General features: G+C 36.5%; 1 protein-coding gene across 12 annotated transcripts in view; it reads right to left on the bottom strand.

Moving 5' to 3' along the window:
• FMR1 (fragile X mental retardation 1) overlaps nucleotides 1-21,989 on the bottom strand; it is a 37,232-nt gene extending 15,243 nt beyond the window's left edge. For 10 of the 12 annotated variants that reach the window (XM_008572240.1, XM_008572239.1, XM_008572243.1 and 7 more), the window contains exons 1-9: nucleotides 21,833-21,988; nucleotides 12,269-12,321; nucleotides 8,979-9,072; nucleotides 6,391-6,462; nucleotides 5,970-6,118; nucleotides 4,803-4,896; nucleotides 4,600-4,716; nucleotides 2,236-2,406; nucleotides 2,063-2,141 (exon numbers count right to left, since the gene is read on the bottom strand). In XM_008572240.1, coding sequence (XP_008570462.1) covers nucleotides 2,063-2,141; nucleotides 2,236-2,406; nucleotides 4,600-4,716; nucleotides 4,803-4,896; nucleotides 5,970-6,118; nucleotides 6,391-6,462; nucleotides 8,979-9,072; nucleotides 12,269-12,321; nucleotides 21,833-21,883 — 880 coding nt within the window. In that variant the 5' untranslated portion in view covers nucleotides 21,884-21,988. Of the gene's footprint in view, nucleotides 1-2,062; nucleotides 2,142-2,235; nucleotides 2,407-4,599; nucleotides 4,717-4,802; nucleotides 4,897-5,969; nucleotides 6,119-6,390; nucleotides 6,463-8,978; nucleotides 9,073-12,268; nucleotides 12,322-21,832 lie in introns of all 12 variants that reach the window. The other 2 variants (XM_008572238.1, XM_008572247.1) reach the window with 1 other exon arrangement.
• Between the last annotated feature and the right edge of the window lie 2,443 nt (nucleotides 21,990-24,432).

Here is a 24,432-nt window from a genome sequence, read left to right as displayed (position 1 = left end):
TAAAAGTCTAAATGAGTTAGTAAAATGAAAAATGAGACTCTGGAATGTTTCTATTATGATAATATCTTAGCTATCCTAAGTACTGTATGTTAACTATAGATGACTGAATAGTTAAACTAATTCACTGCCCAAATGGGTGAAGAACAAGCATTTTTAAAAGATGATAAATCCCTGTACTACAGTTTGTGAAAAACAGAGATCGTAAATCATATTGTGAGACTCAAACAGAACTCATGCAATACTGATTAAAATATCTCCCTATTCACTTTGCCAAGCCTTATACAAAAATGCTTTCTGAAATTTCCCAACATGCCCAGTGTTGAAGGAGACCATCTCTAAAACAAAATTCTCTCATTTTGCTAACCAAAACACAACAAAACAAAAACCCGGCTTATTTACTTTTTGGTGAAAGGTTACTTCTGGGATCCTCTTCTCTCCATGTTAAGACTACAAGTAGAATCTACTTTTAATATTTAATAGCAAATAATCCAATTCTATGTCACAGTTATTTCCAAATCCCAATGGACAATTTACCACAATCCTACTGAAATGGAGTTGCTTTGAATAAGGTGAAGGAATCAGAAATAACACTTAGAGTCCCCTACTATGTCTAGAAATGAGCTAGGGACTTTATATATGTATTTATCTTCAAATTAAATTATCACAATTCTGTGAGGTATATACATTATCACATTTGTTTAACAGGTAACGAAAAGACAACTTAGGGGTCCTAAATCAGTTGCCCAAAGTCACATAGCTACCAAAGAATGAAGTAGGACTGACAGCTAGATCCAACTCCAATGCCAAAGTACTTTTCCCTGCCATGATGCCATCTCCAAAACACATTTTAACGCATCTGATACATTAGTTTCTATCCATTCAGTAATTAAAAAACCTATTGGCTATATTTTCATAAGAATTACTAAATTTACAATAATCTTTCTAACTAAAAATGTATGCAATTGCTTGACAAACAGTAAATAAGAAAATAAATATCATTCATAACCCCACCGTCCTGAGACAATCACTTCACCTTGTGCTAATGCATACATTTTCTACACCTACAACTGATGTGCGAATTATCTCAATAGCATAACACGGTCATGTTCTTTACAGTTGAGCTAATATTTCTGTATTATTTCACTAGTATTTGGGCTTTATCTTCAAGCTAATTTTGTTTGGGAGAAAAATATCATTCTTAGTGTTTTTAATGACGTAGGAAGATGTTTATGGTTCTATGCTGACAAAAAAGCAGGCTAAGTAGAACTGAAACTAGTAAACAAAATGCATGAGAAATCCTTTCCTTCTTTAAATTTTCCAAAGAGCAATCATTACCTTTATAATCAGTCAGGATCTCAATTTTAAAACATAAATAGATGTACAGGCAGTACATCCCAATTTTATTTAAAAATTAAAAACCTATGTAGTTTTCCTGATAAGACTGTACCTGGTTTTGATATGTTCTGCTAAAGATATCTGCAGCATTTGGGAGTACTGGTGAAGAATTCCTAAACATTTGCTGATACTCACGACGGTGATGGTCATAAAACAAAAGTACTCAGGTCAAAATGAGGAATAACCGTTGGCTTTGCAAAAACTCACCTCTACCTTTGGAACTTATTAGATTTAAGTCACCTTTGTTCAGATCTTCAACTCTGAGATAATTAAAATGAATGCTATCATTTTTGGCCCCATCAGCGAAATCAAATACCAATCTACTCCAAATTATAAAGCCCCCAAATATCAATTGTTTTGAAAAAAAAAATATGCAATTTTAAAATATAAAAAATATACAGCAGGGAGGCTAGGCACAATTTATCTCTTCAAACATTAGTAGGTTGAAACTAGCAAAGCAATCTCTTTTGCATCCCTTCTGTAAATGTAAAGAGTGTCATACTTACCAAATATTTTCTGTACACTGTAGCAACAGACCATATTTTGAAGAATATGCTTCAATTAAATGATACCCTCAATTTAGATAAAATGAAATTCTATTGGTATAGTTTACCTAATTTTTTTTTTTTTTTTTTGTAGTATATGCCAAAAGATATTTCAGACTCACCGACTAAGTTCCTTGGAACTTGTATGACATCTTCAGCAAATTCAAGGAAGCTTCTGGCCTTTTTTACTGCATCCTGATCCTAATAAAAGGGGGGAAGTTTGAAGACAAAAGATTAGCCACCTGAATACTGATTTTTTCTTTTGGGGGGGGGGGAGCACTAGTAAAATATTTACCTCTCCATAGATATGAAATGTGCAGGTATCTTCATCTAGATCAATAGCAGTGACCCCAGGTACTTTTCTAGCTTGCTGAATATTAGCACCATGAGTACCAATAGCTAGACCCATCAGATCTTCTCGTACGATAAACTGCTCATGAAACCTTGAGGCAAGCTGCCTTGAACTCTGAAGAGAAATACACCTCTGATGAATATGCTTTATCAACTATTAAGACAACTGTATTTAGGTCAGCCACGTAAATTATCTTTACCCAGTATATCAGGGGCCTATAATTTAGTTTCCATTTAAAACTACCAGGTTTTAGACAGTATCTCCCACAGCACAAGGACTTTTTAGGTTACTCAAGGTCTATGCCATTTGATATATTTTTGTTAATAGGAAAGAGCTTGTTGACAATTTTCCAAGGTAACTTTTGAGAACCTATTTGCAAGGCTGCCTTAGTAAATCAATGATATCAACAATGTAATAATTAAAAAGCAGATAGTGTTCCCGAATAAAAACCAGCTCATTGGGTCTGACAGACTCAATGTTATTTATTTAGGTAAGATAATTTAAAAATACCATCTTTATAGAAAATTTTATTCACTTCATTTTTATTAAAAAATATCAACATATATATATTTTTCTGGAAACAGTACCATTTTTATAACTTATCACTAGGTACTATGGTCTAATCAACCCTCTGTTGAAGTGATATTAAAATGAAATCCTCCCCCACCCCAAACGTAAGGAAAGGAATCATAAAAATTGTTGGTATGGCAGGTAGTTAAACCGAATGATCACGGAATGTCAGCAGTTTAAAATTTGTCTTTCACATGTCTGAAACCTAAAATGAGATCAGAGTCTGTGAGACCTTGTGATCTGGATCCACAAGTATGGTAAGCTCTTTCAATTACTCAGTGATGACGAAACTAAGTTACACTGACACCCCAAACTTGTACATTATCAGTCTTTAAATAGTATCATCAAAATTTAATGTTTAGTTCTAGCATGCCATTAATGAAAACCAAACATATTAGTGGCTCATGTTGAAAAATGGGAATTTTTTATAGGAATATATGAATCTCTTCAATATTAGTAGTGAAGAAAGATAGGCATGCACACTAGTTTCTCATTATTCAACACACCTGATAAACTGAATGAATATAACTAAACAATTTTAAAGGTACAATATTCATTTTTTAAAGATTAGGGTAATAAAATGTATAAAATATTCCTAAGACTTTTCAAGAAATCATGTTTTTTGATTCCTGGTTCATTAACCTGGTTCATTTTCTTTCATCGATAACTAACTGATAAATGGTAAGCCAAAGGTATGATAACAGATCATTTAAGAAGAAATGGATGTTTAAGAAGAAGCATATGAGTATATTTCCATAATACTCACATTGAAAGTAAGGAGGCTGCTCTGGCCTAAAAATTATTAGAGAATCACTAAAGAAATCATAAAATTGTGAACACAGGGAAATTAAGAAAGAATGAGAGCAAAAAAACAATTAAAACAGACCTCCATAGCCATAGAAAAAAGTAGCAAAGATTAAATTTTCTTCTCTCCTGCTAAGAGTTTAGCAATCACACATCAAGTTGGAAGGTAGCAAATTCTGCAGAGTTTTATGAGAATACAGCCTTGACTACCTTCTCTTTTAAAATGCAGTTGGAATTCCTTTTTTTCTTTACTATTTCAACGGCATGGTGTTTTCCCTCTAATGAAATGAATAATGATGAGCAACTGTGGAATGTGACAGTTATATTACTGAGTTGGCAAATTAAACTAAAATCCATTTAGTTTCTATGGTAATGGATGGAAGTACTAGATAGTTATCAGTGAAAATAAATGTATGGCAATGGAAATTATTGGAGGATTAATAAAAGTAGATAAAATGCACCTTAAGAGACGAAATAGTAAGTTAGGGAAATAGCCTCTGGCAGGAATCTGAAGACAGGAGTTTTAAAGAGTAACAACCAATTAGAATGAAGAAGTTCTATACCCTTTTAAACAGAGATAAACATACATAATGAAAGGAATATGATTAAATATTTAAATACTCTCTAGTACGTTAATGATAACATGTTATATGGAAGAAGCATTGCATTTTATTAGCAGCTTTGAAAAACTAGTAAAAGTGAGCTGATCGGAAGTTCCTTAATATACACAAACTGCTGCTTAATTTTGAAACCTCAGGCATGAAAACTTTGATATGATCATGTTTTGTACATTTTCATTTTTCAAAGTATAGAATATAAGGAATTGTTGAGAAATAGTAAAATATATGACAAGCTGCCCATATTCTAGTTTTCGAACTGTACATTAATCATTTCCAGACAGCCTTAGAAGCAGTGCTAGGTAAAGTGACATACCTCCAACTGCTTACTGGCTTCTTCATTTCTCAATATCAGAGACAATTTGGTGCGCAGACTCCGAAAGTGCATGTCAATCAGCATATGTGCTCGCTTTGAGGTGACTTCATTGATGGACTAAATGATTTAAATTAACAACATCATTATCAAAGCAAATACCCTAAGTGAAATAAGTCAAAAATAAACAATTCAAAAGCACTCACCAAAATGACAAGCTGATAATTTTCTGGATCATAAGTTACAGAAAAGGCACCAACTGCCTTTTTAAAGTCCTTATGTGCCGATTCTTTGGCACACCTACAAAAAAAAAGAATATCCATTGTTAAGATGAATGATTACCAACTACTGGCATTAATATATGAAGACAAATTTATACTTAGAAGAATCAAGTATTCATATTAAATTTGATTTATGTGAAATATGCTACATCCATTTACAAGTTTATTTCCTTTGCTATACACCTCTAAAATACTCAGCTAAATCAAACATTTCATATTATAGAGAAAGTAAAACAAAAATGCTTATGCTCTTAAGATCACTGGTGAGCTTAGATTACTAAAATAGACATACTTAGGGGAATCACCCTCCTCTGCAGGCACTTTGATTTCAGTAATGTATAAGTCAGTAGTTTTCTTGAATCAACTGTTGAAAACTTTTGGGGATAGCTATAGGATATCTTATTTTGTTGTTTCTTTAAAAAAAAAAAAAAACTGCTGACCAATTCGAGGGAGAGAAGGAAAAGTCTATGAATGATAAGGCACAGAAATTTACACAGGTACATAATCTCTAGAATCAAAAAGGAGAATTTCTATGTATCCTGAACTGCAATTTAATGTTTACCTGAGATGCAACACATCCAAATCAAACTTACTATATGCCCTTAATAAAATCTTTAAAAAGGGATCTCTTATCTAACGTCTTTAAGTGGTACTCCAGATCAAAGATTTTAAGATAGAGATGACTTTTTGAAGCTCCATTAGCTCTACTTATTACATATTTATCAGAAAATATTTTAGCTAGAAGAGAAAAAACCTGAAATCTTTGTAGTCTAGAATTTGACTTATGATAGAATTATTACATCTGTTTTTATCACTTTCAAAATCTTGAAATCCATGAACAAGGTTAGTTTATTCTGGAAAACAAATGTGCATTATGCATATTAGTCATGTGTCCAAGTTCAAGGCTGGCTTGATTATATAAATAGGAAAAGCTAAGTAAGTTTTTTTCCACTACTTTTGCAAACCAAACCATTTTTTTCCCTAAGTTCACTAAACTTAAAAACCGATTTCTACTATTTTAAAATTTATATTATTTTAAATTAATTGAATTATCACCTGTGAGTTTTCAACATTCCTTGCATACCAACTTACATTTGTCGTAAGTCTTCTGGCACATCCAGCTTGATCTTATGGAAAGTATCTTTCGTAGCAGGTTTGTTGGGATTAACTGATCTTAGACGTTCAATTGTAACAATTTCATTGTATGTAGCATCACATGCTGCATATTCTATCACATAAAACTGAGAGAAATAAATAAGTCATTCCTAGTCACAGTTTATAAAGAACAAGAAACTATATTAATTCAGTTACTTTAATATAAATTCTCTAGAGAAAAAAGAAAACTTGAACCAACCGAAACACATAAAACATACTGAACACATAGTGAGAACAGTTTAATAAAATGGCTAAAATTAGATATTATTTAAAATAGAAATCCAGATTGAAACGTAGAACCTGGCTTTAGAAAAGCAAAATAGTATAAGAAAAAAATTTTAAATAAGCATTTTCCTACCTCACCCTTTATCATCCTCACTTTAGCTAACCACCAACAGCAAGGCTCTTTTTCATTTGCTCTGGAATAAACCTACACAAAAATTACAACACAGAATATTTCGTGATTAACATAATTTTGAAAGCTACAGATTATCAGACATCAAGGAAATTTTCTTAAAATGCCCCTAGGTGCCTTTCAAATCGTATGCCATATACCTTCAAGCAGACTGTACCACTGTCTATGTACCCTGAGCTGGGCAGAGATATATAAGCAGAAACTACCTGAGTTTGCCTGGGAGCTGCCTGTAAGAAGCAGTTTTCCTATTTCTCTGTTTTACTTCAGTAATAATTAGTACTCTGAACACGATGCTCAAGAGAAGCTGACCATTCATAAACAAGGGAATACTTTCCTTGGATACTCAATGAGCTAAAAATGTATAAACTTACTTTGTTTTATGCTAATAAGCAAAAACTGATTGGGAATTAGTGACCCCGGCCCACTGCCTAGGTGCTTGATCACTGAATGGGTAAGACCATTGACCACTCAGTCCACTAAGTGGCATTCATGTCTCCCGGGGACTAAATGGACAGATCCTTGGTCACTTTCATGTCTCCTGCCTCCTCTCCACTAAAAGGATGACTCCATATTTGCAATCCTCTGGATACCACCTTCCTGCTCTCTCACACACTGTGGATCAGTTCTTCTAACTGATCTCTCTGGTGACCACTTCACAGTTCACTTATAATGTGTAGCAAGAAACCTTTTGAGAAGATACTAGCAAACCAACATTAATAGATAGAGAGACAATATGGTATACATGAAGAGAGAGGGACAGAAATACTCAGAAGCAGAAAGGAGTAGTGGAAGTACAAGGGGGATGGGACAGAGAGGTCCAGATGGGAGAGAGAGCTAGAGAGTCTAAGAGTGATAAGCAAGCCAAGGCTAAAATGCTTGTCTCCTTTTTACAACTCAAGTTAATGGCATACAGTTTTCCTCAGTATCCATGAGGGTTTGGTTCCAGGACCCCCCCCCCCCCCCCCGCATACCAAAATCCATGGACACTCTGCACATGGTCAGTACCAGATGCAACCATCCATTTTTTCCCCCAAATATTTTTGATCCACGGTTGGTTGAATCCACGAATGCAGTTGAACCCAAGGATACTAAGGGCTGACTATACAATACAGTGACTTAATACAACTTACCTTTCCCTCCAGCTTCCATCACTTTCTCTCAACTCTGCTCTAGCCAGAGTAACAGTTCAGCTCATTGTTATTTAATACAGTGTGGTCATCCTGGCAATGGTGTTGCACTGTTCTCCACTTGTCATATGAGTAAGTTGAAAATAAAGTACCCTTTATGTCTTCATCAAACACTACTATGAGTACTCCTGATACAGACAGACCAAAAGACCTGGTCCCTGCCTTTACAGAGCTTGTAGTCCCCTGGGGAAATGGACAGCTAAGGGTCTTGAAGTACAGACAGGATTTCTGCTCCTTATTAGGAGCCGTGCAAAACCAAGCTCAGTTTCTTATAACTGGTAGGTACTGAGTACATTTTTGGTAAATAATACTTTATCCTATTTCTACTTTAAAACTGTAGAGAAAAGAACACAGGCCTGGACATTCAGAGACCTTCCCTGACCACTCTTAAAACAGCACTCCTGCCCCTACATCATTATCTATCCTCTTGCTTTTTTTCCTTCATATGACTTACGTCTGTCATGATATTAGCTATCCTTACTACAGTGTGACCTCATCAAAGGCAGGGGACTCTGTCCAGTTTAACTGCACCTTTATGTAGCACAGAAAATTAGAATTCAAGAATCTAGTACCACGTTGGTTTACCTGTACAAATATCTACTTAGCAGTTTCCTTCATACTACAAATATTCATGAAGTTGCAACTATTAACATGTATTGTGGAGAAAGAAGAGAAGCAGCTCAAAATGGAGTGTGTGAAAGGGTAGATGCAGATAGAGGACACTATACAAACTATCACATAAAGCAGACTAAAAGTGCCTTAAGTACAAAACCAATTTCCAAAGATAGAGAAATCACAATGTGTTAGATCTCCGTAGCACCCTTTGCTCAAAGAGCTCAATGGCAGAGGAGCAGGTGGTCCATAGTCTGTCCTGTGAAAAAGGTTTTACCTATAAAAGTTTTAGTTTATATATAAAAAATACACCATGAAGATTCACTGTAACTTAAAAGAAATTCTAAGATACTGCTCTACAATAAAGCATAATTTCTGTCCTTTGTAAAATTAATTTTCCTAATCCATTTTGCTTAAAATGAAAACACAGTTGTAAACGAACAACATATTATTCAAACAAATATTCAGAGATTGAGGAAAGGGAGAAAAGAAGTACTAGTGGGGAAAGGAACTTGGGGAAGTGACTTTCAAATAGCCAAATTTAAGCATCATGTATGATTTCAAATCATTAAGAAGTGTTAGTCAAAAACAAATATCCATCTGAGCTATAATTCTCAAGGTATTTTAAACAGTGTTAAGGACGAGATGCAAAAAAAAAAAAAAAAAATCACAGGCAAATTAAATACCCCCACTCCTTCAATACGTAATAACCTTATGGTAGGGGAAACTCACCTCTACTTCATCACTTTCATTTATATCTTTATTATAACCTACAGGAGGTGGGAATCTCACATCATGGAATGGAATCTGCCTCTCTGGCTGCCAGCTGCAAATAAGCAAACATACAATTATTTAACACACTTTTCATGTTTAACTGAAACAATGACCACGCTGCCATCAACTTTTGGTTAAGTGTGACCCTCTTTTTCTAGTTTAAAGAAGCAAATGCTTTAAAATGGTCAGTTTTTGCTGAGTGGGTCATAATGGCAATACAGAGATATTTCAACAAAGTCTGCATGCAGCACAGCAGCCTTGTAGTTCCATTTGGAATATTTCTCTAAATACAAGAGATCAACATTATGATTTTCAAGAAGTCTCTCTTCCAATAATTTCAGTTTCTAATAGTTTTAAATGTAAGCCACAACAGAAATTTCCTTTGATGTTTAAATTAAAGATGTTAGTATCAGTAATTGTTAGTAATATTATCAACATATTTCTACTTGCAAAGGAATTTTAACCACATTCCAACAACCACAGAAACTGCCCTCTAATTCCCAAGCAATATGGGGGCAGTCAGCACATTAGCAATTCACAACTCACTTTACCCCTGTTAAATTTTAGATCCCACGAGGTGGTCAATTCTTGCCATGGGTAGCGGCTGATGACATATCAGCATGCACTGGGCTGGTGGGGTCTCCTAAACCACAGAAACCCGATGGAGACAGCCTATAGGAGTTTAATTGAGTTGCCTATGTTTTTAATTTAAATTGATATGGAACAACTTTGAAAGACACCAAATTATTCTTTTATATCCACAAAGATATAAAATATTAAATGACTAACTTTGAAAATACATTGAAGAATTCAATTGCTAGAGCAGGCATTTCTGGGTTTGTTTCGTGGTGTTTCATTGGGAAATACTGAGACTGTGCTATGTATAATGTCAATGTTTTGCAGAAGGGCTTTCTTAATAAAATCCCGTTGAGGAAAGTGCTAATTGTTTTCTGTTTGTTTTTTAAAGAAGAGCTCTTATACAAGAGGGCAAATAAGTCAGATTTTGTGGAAATCTGATTAGGGCATAAATTAGACTGAATTCTTCCTCTGAATTATTATACATACTTGAAAGCTATAAAATTTTAAAAAAATTTACTTCAGAAAAGCCTTTGTATACTTACTGAAAATTAATGACTTATCACATTACAAATTTGCTAAATTTCATTTGTAATGCATAATATAATTATTTTCTTAGCTCCAAATTATTTTTAAAATAGCACCTCAAGTAATCTAGTATTATAGTAACAGGAGTTACTTCATGATTGAAAGGAAAAAAAGAGTAAATATAAACCTGAAGTTCTATAAAACGCTGTTTGTTTGTTTGTTTGTTTTAATCAGAAAAAAAAAAACACACACACACAAGGAAGGGCAAAGAGACTACTTTGGTAGGGACCTATTAAATCCTGGTGATGTGCCCTACCCCAGTGTTGTACCTCAAACATACCCCATGAATTCAAGGAAAAAGAGTTGATCTATTTGAAATTCCCAATATGATAGTTTGAAGAGAAACTTTCACACAGATATGGTAAAGGAAGTAAATAATTAGGAGGTCCACAGATGAAATAATTTCAAGTTTATGGTAGAAATCTGACTGTAAACCAAAGAGAATTAATCTAATAAATCCATGTACAAACTAGACACATTCTTAAATGCATAGAGAAAAAGAGTGTTTCCTTAATACTTTATATTTCAGACTACAGGAGAAACTAAAAGAGTGGCAAATAAAGATAACTCTCCCTTTATGAGAAACAGTTTTTACCTAGTGATGGGAGTAAGTAGATAAGAGCATAATTACAAGAAAAAATTACTCTCCACATTATCAAAGATTCCTCTGTTAGAAGTATGATTTTATTGTCTGTTGTATAACCATGGATACTTGAAATAGCAAAGAGGCAAATTCTGGAACTTTTGGCTTTGTGTATTCAAAGAAAGGCATTCTATTATTCAAACTTGTATTTTAGACTGAGATTGTTAGTCTAGAGCTCGGAATAGGGTTGGATACTCTCAATCCTTTTATGTCTGTCCCCTAAATGTGTCTCGGGTATCTAAGGATACTACTTTGTCCTGTTGCTAGCTAAAAGAATCTGCTAACGGCCTAATTACAAAATTTATTTTCTAGACACTGACATGCAGGCCTGATTTTAATTTTTTTTTTTCTTAGAAGACAGACATTTTTTTATTTATTGCTCAATCTGTCTGGGTAACAAACTACATTTTACCAGATTAATTGAGAAATAACTCACATACTGTATAATGTACCAATTTCAATGTACAATTCAATGGTTCTTAGTATGTTCACAGATATTTGCAAATATTATTAGTCAATGTTAGAACATTTTAATTACCTCAAAACAAAATCCTGTATTCTTTAGCCATGGCCTCCATCCCATTCCCCCCTACCCAGCACTAAGTAACCACTAATCTACTTTCTGTCTCTGTAGATTTGTGGCCTGCTTCTGATATACTGTTAATTCTCTTGGTACATATAAGCCAAAACATTAGAACTATCAACTGTTCATCAGAGTTCAGCAAAAGATCATGGTCAAATCTACACTTTGGCTAAGGAGTTTATATATACTTTAGAATCTTGAATGGCTACTATGAAAATAGCCTTTATTAGTATTCAAAACATTTAGTCCAGAGATGTCTCCCCCAATAAAATTGTTAACATCTATACTACTGATGCTTTCATACAGCTAACTTTCCAGGCCTATAAGTATTTTTATTTTCTCATCTAGCAAAAGAAAGCAGGAAAGATCAGCTACTGCTATTACTGACTGTAAATATATGAAACATAAAAAATAAGTTAGTAGGTAAACGCGATTATTTGTGATAAAATATATTTGACAACTAAAACCATCAGTTTTAGATTTAATGCTAAATCTGTGATATAATCACATTTTACCAATACCCATGAATCCCCTCATTTTTTTTCTTTTAAAAATTACAACTATTTCTAGCCAAACTCTCAGTTACTAACACAGAAAAATCTGGTTCCTTTCTTTACATTCAAGAGTACTGAGATGTAAGCATCAAGATTATACAATAAGGACTTCTGACGTGATTAACAGGCACAGTCCATTGGTTTAATACTGAGTTGTTCAGGAACTTCTTGGTCAGTAACATGAAGGTCAGTTCCTGAAAAACACTCAAAGTTGACTTGAATTTTATAAAATAAAGAATAAAAAAATAATTAGCATAAAATATTAAAGAACCTGAAAATTAAGACTATATATTAAGACACTTACTTGTTTTCAAATGCAACTGTTATTGAATCTTCGTGAACATCCTTTACAAATGCCTGTAAGAAAAACACCAGTTAAATAAACCTTTAAGCTTAAAAATCATTTCTGTTTCTAAATTTTACAGAGATACCGAACATTTTATACTTAAGAATAAAATGGAACTTCCAACGAAAGTCACTTTTTTGAGGACCGTCCATTCATTAATCACAATGTGCTGGTGAGTGCAAACAAGGTACGCTTTAGGCTAGAATTATTGTAAACTAAGAAACTTGTTCCAGAGCCGTATGTCAGCCAGTGCAAATCTGCTATACCCTATCTTTTCCGGTTTAATAAAATTTTAGAATAATAAATGATCGAATACAATCTCAAATATATGTATACACAAGTATACTAAATTTTCTTTAACAACCATATGTGGCAAATAACACTAAAAAGTTCAATTACTAGAGTTTAATTAAATTCTCAATCTCACAGGCACTTGGAGAAAAAAATAATATAGAGTCCAGGGATTTACATCTTAAATCTGATGACACAATTGCTAGTAATCTGCAGAAAGACAGAACAAAAGTAATAGCACACCAACTATCAAGAATTCTTTAATTAGCATGCTTCCCGTAATTCTATAAGATAGTTTTTGTCGGTGCAAAAAAGGAGGGTTTGGGTTTGTTTTTGTTTGTTTTGACATTTAGAAGAATAGAATAAAGCATAAAGAAACCCAAAGGGCTTTATGTCTTAACTCATTTTCAAATGGTTTGGAGAGATTTAAACTTCTTACTCAAAATTGTTCTGTAAATGTTTCTTTCCTTCAGTGGTTTCTCTCGGCCTGCAGGACCAAGGACAAACTCCTTCTCTGTCTGTAAAATGCTCTTAGGGATCTGGTGCACCTCTCCCCCAACCTCTCCAACCTTCATCTTTTGCATCCCTAAAGTTTGTGACCCAGCCATGCTAAACTACTTTTGTGCCACACTCTGTAGTTTCTGGGCCTCTGTCCATAAATGCTATTCCTTTTTTCCTATTGTCCTTCCCCCCTTTTAACCTAGCTATCTCCTACTGGTCTTTTAGGTTTCAGTTCAGATGTCACCTTCTATGGAAAAACCCAGGTATAGGTTAAATAGACTCCTACCCTCTGCATTGTCATTGCATCCTATGCTTATCCCTACTGTAAACTTACCCCACTATTTAGTACTGCCCATTTTCTCCCTAAGGGTAAGCTTCCTGATGGTGGTGTTAGGTCTTATTTTATTCATAACTATATGAGGGTACTTCAAAAAGTTCATGGGGATATTCATATTATCTTTTAATTGTATTTCCCCCCAAATTTTTGAAGCACACTTGTATTTCAGAGTGCCTCCTATGAATTCAATGAATAGTTACTAAATGGATCATTGCCTAAGAGGTTCCTATCTCAGCCTTAGGGAAGAAGTATGTATGTGGATGGTAGTGGTAGGTTGATAAAAGAAGACATACTGAAGAAGGTGAGGTTCCTACTGAAGCTTAAAGGAGAAAGAATTAGCCAAACAAAAGGGAGTAGAGGATAAAGAGGCATTCCACCAGGCCTAAGGGACAGCAGGCACAAAGCTTACACAATGAGAAATAGCTTGGGTTATGACAGAAATAAATCATCTATCAAAGAGACCAAGACGATTAAATGGGGAAAGAAATGTTTTCAACAAATGGTGCTGGGAAAACTGGATATCCACATACAAAAGAATAAATTTCAACCTTTAACTCATACTACATACAAAAATCAAGTAAAATGCATCAGAAATCTAAATGTAAGAGCTAAAACTATAAGACTCTAAGAAGAAAACATAGTAGTAAATCCTCATGACTTTGGACATTGAATATCCATATTACACATTGGGAAGATAAGTAGTTTCGATTAGGACCATTCTTTAACTCCTGTATCCTCAGTAACTGGCACAATTTCTGGCATAGTGGATACCCAATAAATGTTTTAAATAGACAAATGATTCAACGCAAATGTCTTGATAAACAAATATGTCTTCAAACTCCTGATCTGATGTAAAAGGATTCTTTTAGAAAATGAAACTTCTCGAAACATCAAGTTAAAGTTGAGTTAAGCATATGAGTTAAGCATTAATTAGCTGCTCCTAAGAAAAACTATGGAAGCTGCAGTAGGGCCCTGGAAAACATTGATATGGAGGCAACTTAAAGAGAACCAAACTTCTGCAACAATGCTTAAATGAATAAAATGCTAAAAGAAAGTTTCCCTGTAAGATAGAGGTGGCCAATAACAGCATTCGTGTATTCTGCTATATCTGAGGTGGCTAAATTATTACTTTTTTTTTTTTTTTCCTCCTTTTTGTCTTTTTTACTGACCGGTAACGGGATCGCAACCCTCGGTGTCACGCCCGTACCGGGGACCGGCAACGGGATTGCAACCCTCAGTGTTGCGCCCGCACCGCGCTCAGCCAGTGAGCGGGAACAGGTCTCCACATGGGATCCGAACCCTCGGCGGGAGCGCCTCCACGCTCCCAAGCGGCGCACTCTCCAGTGCGCCACCAGGCCGGCCCTAAATTATTACTTTTAAGTTAAGTGTGGGTATATATATCATTATACTTGCTGGCTTAAAGAGGGAAAAAATTCACATTTTCTTCCTATCATTTTGATCTCGCTTACTTTTATTCAGCTATATTATAAAATACATTTTCTACAACATGTTTTGAAAATTCTAGTTTAATACTGACCATGATGTTTCAGAATATACTAGATTTCATAAGGGTGCATGCTTCCAGTACTCTAAGGGATTGTTTGCCTCATTACATTAGCAACAAAGAGGCCTGATTTGGGGCTAAAGTAGCAGTAATTGGTCCTTCTTAGGCTCTTAGTTTTACAAACTAAGTTGTAAAAATTATAGAGAATATGAAGGAAAATCCCTCCTGGTCCCCATTTCTCCCTTGTCTTTATATAATGGTTAATATCAAATTAACAAATGCTTTTTGGGGATAGTATTAGATCACCAACTAAAATCAAGACTCCTATTAGGGGGTGAGTGATCCCTCATTTACCAAGAAGGGCCATTGCTTCTTGCTTTATCCTTGTCTGAAGTTTTATGATGTTTGCAATTCTCGGCAATAATTAACATTAGTTTCTTACTGTATATTATATTCTGAAAACATTAAGTCCTTTAGTCAGCTAATAGAACCTTGTTACAGTGTCTTTCTAATAGTATTGCCCTTGTCTAAAACTGTGCTATCCGCTATGATAGTCTCTGGTCACATGTGGCTATTTATCTGTTAATTAATTAAAATTAAATGAAATTAAAATCATTCTCCCATTCACTCACCACATTTCAAGTGCTCAATAGCCACATATGGCTTAGTGGCTACTATAATGGACAGCACTGATTTAAAACATTCACAAATTTTTGGGACTGTTTTTAGACCCATCATAAAGGCGCTCTAAAAGTCACTGTAAAAATGTATTACATTGCTATATATTTTTTTCTATTTGCCTAAAAGTTATTTCTTAGTTTGATCATATTTATTCACCACATTTGCCTATTTCCTAAAAATTAAACATTATCTCTACCTCGAAGGAAGAAAATCTGTTAAGTGTTGAGTGTTGTGACTATTCAAAAAAAAAAAAAAAAACAATTCCAGCAGGCACTCAATGCAATTTCAGATGTAGAGTCAGAAATGGGGGCCACTGCCTTCATGTTAATGAAGCTTATCTTTATAAGGATATTTGCATGATTGTTTCAAAATCATTTTGTAGTCATTGTTTGCATATTAAGTAAAAACAGAAAGCATGTAATGCCTGCTGATTGCTGCTTTAATAAATGAAATAAAAGAAACTCATAGTTTGCCTCTGGCCTGCACTCACTCCAAGTACAAGTACTTCCTGTGAGTTCTAAGGCCTTTTACTAAACCATCACTCCAACAACAGTTTGATCATCTTGCTTTTCAGCATTCTTTCTCCGATAACCCTTCCCTTGTCTTTCCCCTTCCCTTACCACCCCCACATACACGCATTCATACCCTCATTCTCTGGCCACCCCTAGAGCACTACCAACTCACTCACCACCAACTTGGAAAACTACATTTTGCTGTGATCCCTACCTATCAAAGTTGATGTTTGTGGAGTTCATTTAAGGAGATTCCTAAGAGGTTTCCAACGCAGTCATATTGAATGAGTCTGAATAAATGCACAAAGGGAGCTACACTGTATTGGATGAGAGCTAAGGCCCTTATGGGAGTCAGTAAACTCAGTCGGTTCAGAGTTTTGTTGTCAATCAGACCTAGGTTCAAAATGTTGGCTCTACCACATACTAGCTGTGTGACTCTCCAAGAAATGTTCTCTGGACCTTAGATTTCTCATCTGCAAATAAGAAACTGGACCAGCCTCCTAAGGCTGTTATGACTAATGAAATTACACACATAAGTGGCACTAAATAAATAAGAGATAAAGTAGAGAGGTGCATATTTCATAAAAGACGCAGGACCATAAATTATCTTGCATTTGGGAAAGTTACACCCCAACAAAAGCAGACTTAATAAAAACTTTAAAAATTGAGATATGGAAAAAGAAAAGGATGTTTCCACAAATATATTAAAATACTAAAAGGTTGTTTAGACGCTGGGAAGAAAAAAAAGTGACAAAAATAGTTAGGGTTTGAGAAAGGTGATAAAGTACAGTTAAAAACAAGGGTGGACCAGTTAGCACAGTTGGTTAGAGTATGGCCTTGTAACATCAAGGTCAAGGTTTCGGATCCCTGCACCCACCAGCCACCACAAAACAAAACAAATCCCCCCCAAAAAACAAACAAACAAACAAAAAACAGATACAGGTTCTCTGTCAGGGGGAATAATCAGGAAATAAAAAAAAATATGGGACCCCCAATTTACTGGCAACTGGACCAAAGAGGAAATCACAAAATCATACTTACCAAAGTATGTAATGACTAGAGCAATCCAATTCAAACATTACTTTACCAAGATTGATGAAGTGAAGACAGACCATTCCTACTGGGGTAAACTTACTCCCCTACTACACCTTACACCCCTTGGTTTGGCAAACTATCTTACAAATAGGAGCCATTGGTCACGAGAGAGGTTACTGTGCATAGAAGTTTTAATGTAAGCCCCTCACTACCACGGAACACAACTACTACATCATCAATTGGCTTCTATCACTTACTGAAGACAGAACATGTAACGTTCTACATATGATGAATCTCCTTGGAGCAAACTTACAATATTGTAAAATATCCCTCCTAAAGAAAACTTGAAGGAGGTAGGAAGACGTTAGGGACATAAAATACAATTCAAACCCAAGGCTTCATATATAAAGGGAGTTATCACTTTGTCCCCTGTTGTATGTAAGGGAATGAACAAATAGAAAGGGAAAAATACAATAAAACTCATCAACAGTCCTTCCAACCACACCACATGTCCAGGAATATTTGACTTCATATGGGCATTTACCACAAATTCTGAGATAAAAACACTTCTTTCTCGTTCACCCTAACCAAAAGACAATACAAGTACAAAAAAAAAAGTACTAAATGAGTCATTAATTTCTCCTTGCTTGTATGTACTCTAACTTTTGAATACTTCAGTTTTTATGAGCTCCCATTCCTACAAAGAAATTCATATGAAGAATTACAGTGTAATATGTCAAGATGCAAGAGTTAATAAAAAAGGAAGCTGATACATAAGCGGAATACTTCATGACATCTTTCTATCAACAGTAAAAAAATGGTAATATAAATTTGAAAGAGTAGTTATAGGATGCTAAGGCAGTGTTACAGTAACAAATACAATCAGAGATCACAATAAAATTGAAAAATGGGCAAGAAGTCAAATCCAATTAATTTCTTCAAGCTAAATTTCATTATTTTAGGAAGTTAGATGCCTGATTTCAAATCCCAAATTTGACACTTAATAGCAAGTCACTAACCTAACTTCTCTGTGTTATTATAATCATGATCCCAATCATTTCAGGAAGCACATTTCCACAGTGGGCAGAAATCAGAAACCCAAATACTATACCACTGAATTTTTGCATTTAATTAATAATTTGGAGGTTATCAGAATACTTGAGTATGGAGTTGTAAAATGCAGAGTTCAGAAGGAGAAAAATGATGAATCAACAAAGACACTAAAGGGTATTTAGACTCTGGGAAGAAAAAAAAATGTGATTGATCTGAATAACTCACTTCCTTGAAGTACAGAGTAACATCTCTATTCAACACTAGCTCGAGAGAGTTCAGAGAAAACATGAATCTAAGTTTACTTATAAACTTATAAATTTATAAACCTTATGGAAGTTTATTTGTAGTAAAACTGTGATCTCTAGCAGGCTATGCAACTAAAATGAATGTTAGGCCACTAATGTCTTCATTAAAAAAATTTCCTGGATTGAATATTTCATGATGTTTAGCTGCTAGCTACCATAATATTCACCAAATGAAAGTCTGTACTCAGATACCAAATTTAAACATGTAAAATATATTAAAGTATAATCTCACTATAAAGTTATAATCTAGCATAATTACACCATATTAAAATAATGAATCAGATATCAGCCACTACATTTTCAGAAAACAAAAAAGGTTTTGTATGTCTCCAACATATGATTTATGCATTTTTAGTATTTTTCATACTAGTAAACAAAACCTAGGAATCTTAGGATATATTAGTGCATTCATATTGGAATGACATGCATTTCACATCTAAAATGGATTTAAATTCATTACCATTCTCAACACATCAAAAGTCCTAGTCCAAAGAAAATTACATTATTTGGGGCACATTCCCCTAGAATAAAGACTTGGTTTCAACATTATTCATTTAGGAAATGCTTTCTAAAGATTTTATAAGGTCTCAGTCAAAGTGTCTTCATGTCTTAAATGTAGCTGTAGGTCTCTGTAAGTGGTACATGTGACAACTTTTTCTAAGTCAAAGAAATACCTACGCATAAAAGTCAGGAATCTGGTGATTACTAAATCTAACTTTTAAGCATTTAAATATAAGCACCAGAGGGGGTAAAAAAAAACAGAAGACAGCGATTACAAACGTAGAGTATAGGTTTCATGATTCTGTTCATTCTGAATTCTGAGTTTATTTTTTAGAGAAAGAATTAAACAGTCCCCAGCAAATACTCTATCCAGTTTATATTGCAAACTTGGACATTGTGCTCAGAAGATGGAGAACTGTTCTTTGGAATACAGTGGCTCTGTTAGGCAAATCAAAGTCTGAATTCAATTATACTGAAGTCATTTGATTTGGTTAATTTTTAAGGCTTTTCTATAAATTTCATGAAGTCCCCCGCCCCCCCCCCCCGGTTTTTTTTCTCATAAATGTAACACTTCTCCATAGTAGTTCTTTTCTCACTGGTCTTTATTGCCAACATTTCCTGTCCATCCCACCAGACAAGCAACTTAGTTTACTTTTGCTTTACTTTTATAACTCACAGCAACATTGTAAGTCATATAAAATTTTAAACCTCTTTCATTATAGAAACATTTTCCATCAATACAGACTATTTGAGGTTTTCTTAAAAAACAACCTAAAATAAACATAATGGCAATTTCTCCACATACATTTGTTTAAGTACTACAGTTCCTATCAGGGAACTAAGGGACAACCCATTCTTTTTTATAAACCTTCAAATTAAGCAACTTTGTTTAAAAAGGGAGGGGGGGATTGACAGCAAAGGTAGAGGGCATTTCTTGTATTACAGTCAGTTTGTAAGCAAAGTCACTGGAGCAAATCATAGGTTGCTGGAAGAGAACAATAAATCCTTCAAGACAAGGATGTGCCACTTGCCCTCTAGGGCTAGCAAACTTCACTAAAAGACAGTAAGAGTGGTGTCCAATCTAAGCTGTTTTCACAGATCAATTTGAATACTGTTTAACCATTAGCCCCTACTCACATATATATCATAGCTAGGGCCACAAATCTAGTGACCAAAACAACTAATCTAGGACCCAGAATGATTCTACACAAACTAACGAGTAGGAATTATGAATCATTGAAATAAGTGCAACTAAAATTTTGACCGCACAGTCAACTAAAATAATTCTATATTGATGAGACTGTTAAGAACATAAATGCTGGGTTATTTTTTTTTTCCCTCCTTTTACATCAAAAGGTTTCACCTTTTTGCTAAAAGTATGGAACGGTTTACACACTTTACTCATTTATGAAATATATTTATCTCCAAATGTCTCTATAAAATTGGTAAACACATAATATGTCAAATAAATCAATTGTTTATTTTCCTATAGCCAAACGTGTCCGATTTGAAACGTTCAAGTTATCCTATAATAAATTTAAGAATTGTGTTGGACAATGGTAATGGCTATTTTCCACACTTCCACGTGCACATTCTATTGCCAAAAAACTGTAATAAGGTGGGATATTACTTATAGAAGTTAAAGACATTCAACAGGAAACCAGAATTTGCAGATTTCTAGATCTAACAAATGCCAACAAATGTACTACCGCTACAGCTACAAAGTATTTTTTAGTCTTCCTTTTAAAAATGTAATTACTTGATCTGCAATGGTGTAACTTAGAAACACATTAAATCCATGAATGCCTGTTTAAAACCTCAACAATACAATCCACTGCAACACTACGAATTCAAAGAGAATATGGTCAAGTCCTACAGAGCACAAAACAAATACTTCCACTCAGTTTTTAAAACCCCTAGCAGTAATATACTCTGCTAATTTCCTGAAGTTTCGTGACACATATTCAGGTCTTTGGAGACTTACACACACACACAAATTTTTAAGCAGCAGAGTTGCTTATGTTTTTAGACGCCCAAGCATCTATATTCCTGAATTTACCCCCTTTTATTAAAAGGGAGAGGCCCGCGAATATTCACGATGATCAACTTCTTGAATGCATTGCTTGGTTATGTCAGGGTCTTCCTGAAACTTTTGGGTCTAAAATCTCCTCTGTGTCCACAAAAAGAGGCCACTCGGAATCAGTTGCCATTGTGATTTGGTGCTGACTATTGCTTCTTACTACTCTTTCTCCACACCCCTCGCCCAGAACAGTGGAGCTCTCCTTAGTCCCGATGCTGGACTGGGAAAGAGAGCCAAAGGAGACCTGACCCTCTCGGTGAGGCAGGAGGCGGCCCGCCTGAAGCGCCCCCCGCTCCTCCACAACTACCCACACGTCAGGCTGGATCCCACTGGGAGAGGATATTTAGCAAAGGAGGAATAAGCCGTCGCCCTCACTTAGCGCCGATTCCGGCCCTTCCCGCCGGGATCTCTTACCTGTCACCGGGCCCTCGCCCATCCCCAACTCTCCCTGGAGGGGCTTGGCCCCGAAAGGGCACCCTCTTCTCGCTTGTTTCTCATTCCAATAGGCGCCGGGGCCTCTCGTCGGAAACGGAGCGGGGTTCCAGGGTCTTCCTACAGGCCCCAAGTCCAGTCCTTCCCTCCCAAACAACATCCCGCCGAGCGTGCCCGGGTCCCCGGGCGCGGCTCTTGGGAAGAGGGCCCCAGGCCTGCCTCCCGCCGACGCCGAGAAGAAAAGGGAGGGAAGGGAGGGCGAAGATGGAGCCTGCCATAGAGCGAAGTACCTTGTAGAAAGCGCCATTGGAGCCCCGGACTTCCACCACTAGCTCCTCCATCTTCTCGTCGGCCCTGCTTGCGGCCGGGAGCCCGCCCCCGAGAGGTGGGCTGCGGGCGCTCGATACCCAGCTGCCGCCGCCTTCGGCCCCCTCGGCCCCGCCCTCTTCCTCCTAGCGGGCCGAGGAGCGCACGCATGCGCAATGCTGGGAACCAGCTGGGGAGCCGGTCTAACGTTAGTCCCCCGGGCTGGGCGTGCTCTGGCTCGGTGGAGACCTGGAAGGCGGGAAGGGCAGCGACCGGTCCCGCCGCCTCGCGTCGTCTGACGAGGGCCGGAGCAACCGTTTCTGTAGAGAGGCAAGCGGAAGCGTGGGAAAGAGCCTCCCTTAGCAACCAACTGTGTCCAGTTATTCGAGCTCGGCCCGGCTAGGATTGGAGGGGGATATTTGATTTGGTTTTTTGTCAAAGTAGCGCTAAGCCTGATTGAACTGGAGGTGGAATGGGGACAAGAATAAAGGTGAAGAATTAGATTGGATAAGTCTTGGAACAGTGGCAACCACGATGACCCAGGCTTGTGTGATCCTTAGAGATTTTCGGCTGTCCTGTGGATACATCCTGTGCCCTTGGGGGCTATGCAATGTGTAAGGACTTCTGGAAAGGATAGGCCTTCCTCAGACTCAGCACGAACCCACATACTCCCCTTTCTTCATTTTATTTTCGTACTTCTACTTGGCATACATTTAAAGAAGTATGTGTTACGCACTTGTCATTTTCTTTAAAGTTCATTTCCGCCCCTACTGTATGCCCACCTTGTACCAGAGGGTGGGGTGGGCATGTGTGTAGCAGTCACGCGACCTGTCTACAGAGGCCGGTGCACCTTTTCCTTGCAGCTCCCCGCATTTACCCTCTACAGTAGAACAAACCCTAACTCTTATTCCCGCCTCTGCACCCTGCTTGTATCCATCTTGACCCATGTTCCATTTGTCTGGGAAGCTTGTATACAACTGAGTTTACCGAGCGCCTACCACATGTTAGGCATTGTACGAAGTGCACTGATGAGTAAAAAAAGAAAAGACAGCTGGTAGGTTAGTTCAGTTGGTTGGAGCGCGGTGTTACAATACCAAGGTCAAGGTCAAGGGTTCGGATCCCCGTACTGGCCAGCCGCCAAAAAAAAAAAAAAAAAAAAAGCGAGACTGCCAGCACTGAACTTGGGACCTAGAGTAGATGGACATAAATCAAATTACCATGAAAAAAAAATGTGAGTTGCAACTGCGAACTGTGATAAGGGCTACGAAGAATAGGTACACCTATCATAGTGGGACAGGACCCAATCTGGGGTGGGGGAGGGGTAGCCTGAGAAGGGGAAATGATTCCAGCTGGAATGTGACAGGTCAGAGTTAACTGCAGCACTGAGTTGGCAGAGCCGGGGTACACCGCCCCAGCCAAGTGGCCCAGAATGAGAGACCTTGGTGGGCCTGCAATTCCCCACCTCCATTCCCAGTCATAGCAGCAACATTGTTGCTAATGGAATTTCAGCTTTAAAGGAGTGGATCAAGGGCCACATTCCTTGAGGCCATAGAAAACAGGAATGACCTATTAGACTAGGGTCTTTGGAATAGTCACAAGATGCGGAGACCCCAACAGCGCTGAAAGAGAATCTTACTGTAGGCTACATGGGAGCACAGCATATCTTTAACTTCGATGTAGTAAAAGGGGACATATTGATCAGAATGACTGTTCCTTCCATGTGTAAGATGTTCAATTTACCGAGGGCTTTCGAACAGGCTGTCTCTTCACAACTGTCTTTATTACAAGCCACATTCAATCTGGCGCTGTTGCCTGAACCTATGATGCACTTTCATGCCTTCATGTCTCTGCACGTACTTTTGGGACCTCATAAATATCTTTCCCCTTAAAGTTATCAGCTTGATCTCTATCAGCTAGTTGTTTTACCTCAGGTGCAGGGAGTTAACTTTGCTCCTCAATTCTCAGCACATTGTCATCATCAGTCTCTACAAAGCCCCTCTCTTGTTTATATTATTTTATATTGTTTACTGTTTATTATTTTTCTTCCTCTTTCTCAATCCCCGCCCTCATTCTTCTTTAGACACAAACCACAATACGTTTGATATAAATCCTTGATAATTTAAGATAGGTAGTATGTTGTGTATGCCCTTTGCATCTAGAGTTGGTATTGGACTGTAAATCTGTTTCCCGCTGCTTTCACGCAACACTGTCTTTCAGCTATATCCACGTTATTGTGTGTACACCTAGTTTCTTGCTTCTAACTGCCTCTGAGGATTCCATAGATTTTACTGATACATATTCCTAGTGATGGGGCATCTAAGTTACTGCCAACTTCCTAATGTCCTACTGTGGTGAAAAGCCTTGTGAATGTCTTTACAAACCTTTGTAAGAATTTCTTTAGTGCTCTTATAGAATTTTGTGCATATCTTCTGCTTCCTCATCACAGTGCTTGGCATATAGCAGGGACTCAATAAATATTGAATACCTCTACTATGATTCTTAATGTACAAAAATTATTTATTTATATTTCTGTTTGCCTTATTGGACCATTAGTTCCTTCCAGGCAGGGAAGATGTCTTATTTA

The sequence above is a fragment of the Galeopterus variegatus genome, unplaced genomic scaffold, assembly GCF_000696425.1.
Source record: "Galeopterus variegatus unplaced genomic scaffold, G_variegatus-3.0.2 Scaffold767, whole genome shotgun sequence".
Taxonomy (NCBI): domain Eukaryota; kingdom Metazoa; phylum Chordata; class Mammalia; order Dermoptera; family Cynocephalidae; genus Galeopterus; species Galeopterus variegatus.
Note: the sequence above shows the minus strand (reverse complement) of the source record. Positions and strands in the feature narration are given on the sequence as shown.